General features: G+C 43.3%; 1 protein-coding gene across 1 annotated transcript; it reads left to right on the top strand.

Annotated features, from left to right (window-relative positions):
• The first annotated feature begins 640 nt into the window (after nucleotides 1–640).
• sox19b (SRY-box transcription factor 19b) lies at nucleotides 641–5,927 on the top strand. The gene is made up of 2 exons (XM_034210572.1): nucleotides 641–1,624; nucleotides 3,874–5,927. Exons 1-2 carry the CDS (start codon nucleotides 966–968, stop codon nucleotides 4,130–4,132), a joined length of 918 nt encoding a protein of 305 aa, XP_034066463.1. The 5' UTR covers nucleotides 641–965; the 3' UTR covers nucleotides 4,133–5,927.
• Nucleotides 5,928–7,537: the final 1,610 nt, after the last annotated feature.

Genomic DNA, 7,537 nt, shown 5'->3' with positions numbered 1-7,537 from the left:
TTGTACATTATGTATATTTGTTGATGTTGTTTTTTGGAAACTGCACTGATTTTGTTAATATAATATGACAAAAATGTCCCAAATTGGGATCAATAAAGTACTATCTTATCATCTTATATTCAAGATACATTTACTTTTTTGTTTTGTCTTATTGTACTTGTTAAAAAAAGTGTATTTATATGACTAATTGTCTCAGTGCATGAACATTATAAATACATGGGGTGAAAACAGACAGATTCAGGCAGCTTGTTGTGCCTTTTGGTTTGAGGTTTAAAACATGTTAAACATGTGTGTAAGTGTGTGTGTGTGTGTGTGTGTGTGTGTTTAATTAACCCTATGCAGTGATTTTGTAACACTCCCTTTGTGGACAATTTTGATTAAACACCCTTCGATTTAAATGTGAATCAATTGATCAGGTGGTTAACAATAATTGAATAATAAGATAGGCCTTGTCTCCCTGGAATGCCCCCCCCCCCCCCCCCCCCCCCCCCCCCCCACCCCCACCCCCACCGTCATCAACAAGTGTTTTGCGCGTCCTCGAAACCCATTCATTTGCAAATTCATGCGCGCACACGCTTTGAAGCTCCTCGCGTTCTTATTGGTCCACAGAGAGCTGCCTGCGCACGAGAGCGGGGCAACTTTGGGAGTGAGCAGCTGAAGAGTTCAGTGTGAGAGTTGGCCGTCTGACAACAAGTTGTTTTTCACAGCACTGAGGAGAGGCTTTTAAATCACCTTTGTGTATCTCAGTGACAAAGTAATGACTGCCACAGCCAGACTTATATCATTTAAGTGAACACTGCTCGTCCGTTGCAGTGTTTTGAATCCCGGGAAGCGTCGTGAGTAATTAGTTGATTTGCATCACCCGGTGCTCCCGGTTAAACCAAGCCACAGGTCGCCAGGTGGACGGCGACGAAGGCTTTCAGCGTTTAACTCTCCTGTTACCCGTCTTAACTTCACTTTCCAACATGTACAGCATGATGGAACACGAGCTGAAGCCCACCGGCCAGCCGCCTTCTCACCAGACCTCTCAGGGCATGTCCCCGGTCACCGGCAACATGACTGGGGGCATGGGCATCAATGGCAACTCTCACCCGGGCTCCAAAACTGCGTGTCCCCCCGGAGTCGACCCCATGGATAAAGTGAAGCGGCCCATGAACGCCTTCATGGTCTGGTCCAGAGGACAGAGGCGCAAAATGGCCCAAGAAAACCCCAAAATGCACAACTCCGAGATCAGCAAGCGGCTGGGGGCCGAGTGGAAGCTGCTGACGGACGCCGAGAAGCGGCCTTTCATCGACGAGGCCAAGCGGCTCCGGGCCGTCCACATGAAGGATTACCCCGACTACAAGTACAAGCCACGCCGCAAGACGAAGCCCCTTCTGAAGAAGGACACGCAGGTGGGCAAGTACCCGCTGTCAGCAGGGAACCTGTTGGTGGCGGCGCAAGGCCAAGGTGGCAGTCCCAGGATGGACAGCTACGGCTGGGGCCCCACTGGGGGGTACGCCGGCATGCAGGGCGAGGCTCTCGGCTACACCCAGCAGCTGCACCGGTACGACCTGTCCGCCCTGCAGTACCCACCTGCGATGACGGCTGCACAGTCCTACATGAACGGAGCCAACTCTTACAGGTGAGCGTGTGTTCGGGTGTACAATAATAACTTTTGTAACTGACTTAAACATTTGGAAACTTTGTCGTTCCTCTTGACAGAGAACACATCCTAACTAAAGTACGGACAACACGTAGCCTACTGACTTTAATTCAATTGTGATTTCAATCTATTTTATATTTAAATATGACGTAGGAAATTGTCTGAATTCGAGAAGCATGCTTAATTAAATTAAACGAGAACCACCAAACAAGGTCTCCAACTGCGCGGTATAGCCACATCCACCTGCGTCACAATCTGGCGCGTTTTAAATTATTAAAGAGTTAGTCAAAAGTACTAATTCTTGAAATACTGCTTACAAGGCATACATTAAATGAGTGTATGTGATGCCGACTCCCTAAAAATGCTTTAAAAAGATAGTTAAATCTATTGTAAATGCTTTTAAATGACAATCAGTGGAGAGTTCACACAAGCACTACTTCAACTGGGAGCGCATGCGCAGAGACTACAGTCGTTTAATTGATGCTTTTTAGTTTCCTTAAGGTTTTATCTTTTTATAAGTTGGTCCGTGTCATTCAGCTCTTTAGTCACTTAGGCCACACTCCATACAAAAAATAAAATATATTTGTTCTGTTAGTTGTGACTAATTGACAGAAACTTTTGAAGACACATTATAACATGTTCTTTGATTTAACTTTTTATTTTTTGTAACTATCTAAATGGTTTTAATGTGAACCACAGAAAGAAGGAAGGGAGCTGCAAATATACCTCCATTCTACAGAGTGCACCTGATGCGAGACATCACTCTAAAGTGAGACTTTAATCAGGTGGAAATGTTGCGATAAAGTACATTCAGTCCCATTGAGTCACAGGAACAACAGGCTTCAGTCTGGTGCCTACTTGTTATGCGTGTGACGCTTTGCTCTGGGCTGGGTCCTGCCTGGAATGTTGATCAGGATGACTTGACGGTAGGAAGGGCCTCTCTGTGTGTGGTCCCTTACCCACAATCCCCTATTCCTGCTAAACCATTGTCCCAGTTCCACTTCTGGGTCCCTGCCTCAGGTCTCATGTCCCCCTTCAGTACAAAGACTTTGCCAAATGTGAGGATAGATGATGTGGAAATGTACTCTAGTTTTTGATCATTTGGTCACTTTCTGACAGGTGACTCAACTGAAGCGTTAACAGCTTTGTTCTCCAGCAGGTGAAAGCTGTTTTGGTTTGCCTCATCAGTTACTCGTCTGTCAGCAGCTTTTAGTCATACGCCCAACTTGTCCATCCCTGTCCTTTCCTGTAAGGAATCGCGAACATTATTTTGAAAGAGTTTTTAAAGTAAGACAAATAAGTCTGAAACTCAGAAGTCCTACCTTGTGAGGTCAAGGTAATTATTAAAACTCAGAGCCTAGTATCTTTAAACTATTTCACTATATAAGTTTCTCTTGCGGTAAGCTTATAAAGCTAGACCTAACTCAGCTTTATTACATTGTATAAAACAAGTCGCCATTTTGTAGTTTTCTGTTGCTGTCTCTACAGTGATGCTTCAATGCACTTTGCCATGACTTTTTAAACCCTTTTCTCTCCTCGTGTGTGTCTTGGTATGCTTTTTTTGGTGACTTGAGTTCAGAGTTAGAGTGGAGCTGACCAACATATCTTGTTTTCTTCTTTCAACACATATGATGTCAGGTTTCCAGTTAATGAATCAAATTAATATAATTATTTATTGGCAGGTATTTTTCGCTGAGCAATTGAACCCTGATTATGTGACGTCTTGATCCAGAGGCCTCAATGTATAATACTTTTTGGGGCCCAGACCGTTAAAAGTGCACTGAAGTTGATGTAACTTCCTCAACGTACAAAATAAACTGCTGATTCAATTAGGAGGTGTGAGAAAAATCTGGTTTCACTTTAAATGCTGTGACATTCAGAAGCATTACCCTACAGAAGATGCAAATGAATGTTTTATTCTATTCACTGCCGAGAGTCTTTTCCCACAGTTAGTTGTAATGTGGCTGATCTTGGAACAGCCCTTGTCTTTGGATTTGAATATTCAGTTTGTTTTAAAAGTAGTCTTTTTTTCACACATTTGAAATGAGTTTGTTTCACAGTAAACACACTTTGATGAAAGGGAAGAGTCCTGATGCACTGAATGCATCCTAAACAAATTACAACGTGTTACAACAATTCCAATTTGTACCGGTCACTGTATGTTCTCATTTCTCTCTTCTATTTATATTTTAAACTCTGATGGTGTCTTCTCCCCCCCCCCCACACAGCCCCATGTCCTACGGCAGCAGTCCCCAGCAGCCCAGTCCCGTCATGTCCATGGTGAAGGCAGAACAGGTGTCCCACTCTCCTCCGACCGGGGTGCCCAACCACCACCGGGGCCCTCTGCAGGGGGACCTCAGGGACATGATCAGCATGTACATCCCCGGGCCGGGGGGGGACGGCAGTGACCCCACTGGAGCACAGAGGGGCTACACCAGCGTCCAGCAGCACTACCTCTCCGGAACCGTCCCACTGACACACATCTAGGACTGGAAGAGGGGAGTCAAGGGGGGAGCTGGGATGGGGCGGGGGGGAGACTGAGTGGGAGGACCTGGAAAGCTCAAGATGCACAGCTGGCGGGACAGGAGATGGAGTCGGGTGTGGAAGACAAAGAGACGCGGTGTGAAGGGAAACTTTCTCCCTGCATCGGTAGTCTATCAGATCCAGATGTGCCTGCAGTTACAGACGTGAAGTGACGACTACGTTTTTATTAATTGAAAAGCTGTTTTTCTACCTCTGTGGTGCCCCACCAGTAAAGATAAACCCCACCACCACACGTACAGAGCCCCCCCTGCCCACCACCCTCCAGCAGAAGGACTGCAGTGAAGACAGGGGCCACGTCTGTTTACTGTGTACATACTTCTGCCTTTTTCTGTCTTTTTATATTTTTAGAACTTCTCCATAATAAGTCAAAAGACTCCATTTAACCCCTCCCTAAACACTGGCACTCATGACCTCCGATCTCAGGGCCTGTCGGCGGGTTCAGTCTTCCACTGTTGGACCACGGAGCCGCAGCACGGAGACAAACGTCACGGCAACACAATCTCTCAACTGGTGACAGACCAATCACCTGAGCTGAAGTGCCCGTTGAGGCTTTATTTGTTGTGTTGTGAGCGGGGGTCGGTGGGGAAGTAAATGCACAACTGAAAGCTGTTTTTGAAATGAACACTCTTTGCCCTGGCTTTGGTTTAGTACTCTTGCTTTTTTTCTGTATTTTTGTAACTGATGAAATGTTGTGGGATGCCTGGGAAAACACCTGTTGGACAATCAGCACTGCATCCACAGGAACCAGAACGGCTTCTGATCTGCGGTCTCTTCACAACGCAGAGCCAGGCTGCTTCTCAGCCTACATTTCAGATCACTGGTTTCCACTGGGGAGAGGGGTGATGCTGTTTCTGCTGCCTGTACGACCTTTATTTGCTATAATTTAGTTTTAGATTTGATCTTTTGATGTAAGTGTTCAGATGCGTTGTTTTGGCGCTCGCTCTGTTTTCATTGTCACTTTGCTCTAGGCAAGAGTTTTATTGTTTTTAGGCTTTTCAGTAAGTGGATGAAATGTAATATGAAATGCTACATTTCAGTTGTTTTGTTCCCAATAGCAGATTACGACAGGTCTTCCACAAAGTGACCTGGATTGACAAAAGGCCTTTAGGCACCTTTTTCCACCTGTCAATTTGTTTGTTTAACTACCAGTAAAGAGAATGTATCAAAGCAGGATTCAGATCTCCAGCAAATCTGTTCTAAACTTTTCCAGATAACTTTACCTGTGTTATTCTATCATTCTTTAAAATAAGTGCTTTTAATCCTGGTTCTTTGAATCCGACTGCTGTTGTTGTCTAGCCTGCTGTCTGGTTACTAGTGCTGCTATGGACCTAAAGGGAACTTTATATTCAACTTCAAACACTGTGAATATTGAATGTGGTAGATTATTCCAACAGTTAACTTTGAAGCATTCCATTACTAACTCAACATGCACTGGAAACAGATGCCTTACTTATTTTTGAAAAAGGGAGAGCAATTCTATTAAAGTAATGCGTGAATGTTTACATTGTTACCCAAGTGTTTAACTTTTATACTGACTTGTATCTCTATTTTTAGATTGAATTCTCTTGTATGTAAATGCTGCCATATACTAGAGTTACTGTATGTAGCATTCATGTAAATAATGTATACATTTTTAGGCTCTTATACTAAGAGTCTTGATTCTTTTTTTTGATTAAAAAAATCTTTGTTATGGCATTCATGACAATATTAATAAAAAGTACAAATCCTTTTTCATCAATGATGTCTCGCTATCTGTTTTTGTGTACTTTAGTTCAACAGCAATAAGTGAATTCTCATTTCACACCGACACAAAATATCTTTGCTCAAGGTCCACTTGCTAGCTTGTTCCTGGAGTTTCAGACACATCGGTTTTCAACTACACTTAGACATGTTTTACATATAACTCAATACATATAGAACCTTGTCCAACATTGACCTTAAAATAAACAGTGGACAGTGTGAACAAAAAGTTGACATTCTTTTTTTAAATGCAAGTTATTTCTGAGGAGTTGCATTTGACTAGTTCCATATTTGACACAACTTGGATTACGCTGTAAAGTTTTACCTTTTTTAAATGTAATTTAGGCCGGTTTATTTCCATATGATACGTAAATCCAAAAGCAAACTTAAAAACCTTCCTACAAAAGTTGAAAAATAGTTTTTGTTCTATTAGTGGATGGAAAAAAATTCAATCGACACAAGACACTTAATATTCATACAAATAAATGGAAGTCAATGGTAATTTTGGACTGATAAAACTTCAATTCTGAAAAGAAGAGATTTAAACTAAGTGCTTGGGTTTACTAAAGGCTGACATAATGATTTAAGTAGGCCTATCAGAATTATCCAAATTGAACGAATTAACTTAATTTCAATATACTATACTAAGTTGTTTTTTAAATATTTACAACATACTATAGGTCTTTTTTAACGATATTTTAGACATACCATACTACATCAGTTTTATCTAACATTTTCCACATATTCTACAGTGCTTTTTTCTGACATTATCGACATTGTACTATGTTGTATTTTTGTAGGCCTTTGTTTTGTTTTTTGATATTTTCCAACATTCTATTAAGACTTCTCATCACATTTCTCAACATAAACACTTAGCCTATATTATAGGCTTTTAATTATGGTTCCCCCATGAGATTATTGTGCTTACTATAATTAAAGCCATCCTTTCTCACAAGTCCCAGTAGAACCAGTGGCCTCAGTATCTCAGGTGAATTTGAAAAGCTTGTTATCTGTGTCAGCAGAGACTATTATTGGCTGTTTCTCAGCTGTTGCTTCAAACATGACCTCATCCATCCGAACCATTATCGAGAATAAGAATGGCATACCAGCAATCAAACCAGACCTTCATTTCACTTTCACAGCGAGGCCGTCAGCGCTGCTCGGAAGAAAAGCCCGGACAAAAGTGCACATTAGCGGGGAAACATGGCTGCCCGGGCCAGGGGTGGGGAGATGTGATGGGTGAGGGTGAATGGGGGGCGGCAGTCTATAGTGCCTGGAATGATTTAAAGCTCGATTATTTACTTTCTTATCTTTACCCTCTTTTAAAATTCACTTTCTCCGCTCCCCTCCTCCTCCGTTCCCCCCCGTCCCGTCCCTCCGCCCCCCGTCCCTCCACAGAGAAAGCGGGTGGATGGCCCGTTCGTAATTGGCCGTGTCGGAGGCGCATTGTCCGGGGCTTTTCAGGCCGCAGGTGCATATAGTAAAGCCGGAGTCTCCGCTCCTCCCCCGGGCGTCTTTGTTCCCGCGCCCCGCTTCCCCCCACTCCCCCGCCGGGCAGAAAATTAGGGCTGCTTTTTGGGGGGCTTCGTCCTCTGGCTTAACCCTTTC

This window comes from Gymnodraco acuticeps, unplaced genomic scaffold, assembly GCF_902827175.1.
Source record: "Gymnodraco acuticeps unplaced genomic scaffold, fGymAcu1.1, whole genome shotgun sequence".
Lineage (NCBI taxonomy): Eukaryota > Metazoa > Chordata > Actinopteri > Perciformes > Bathydraconidae > Gymnodraco > Gymnodraco acuticeps.
Note: the sequence above shows the minus strand (reverse complement) of the source record. Positions and strands in the feature narration are given on the sequence as shown.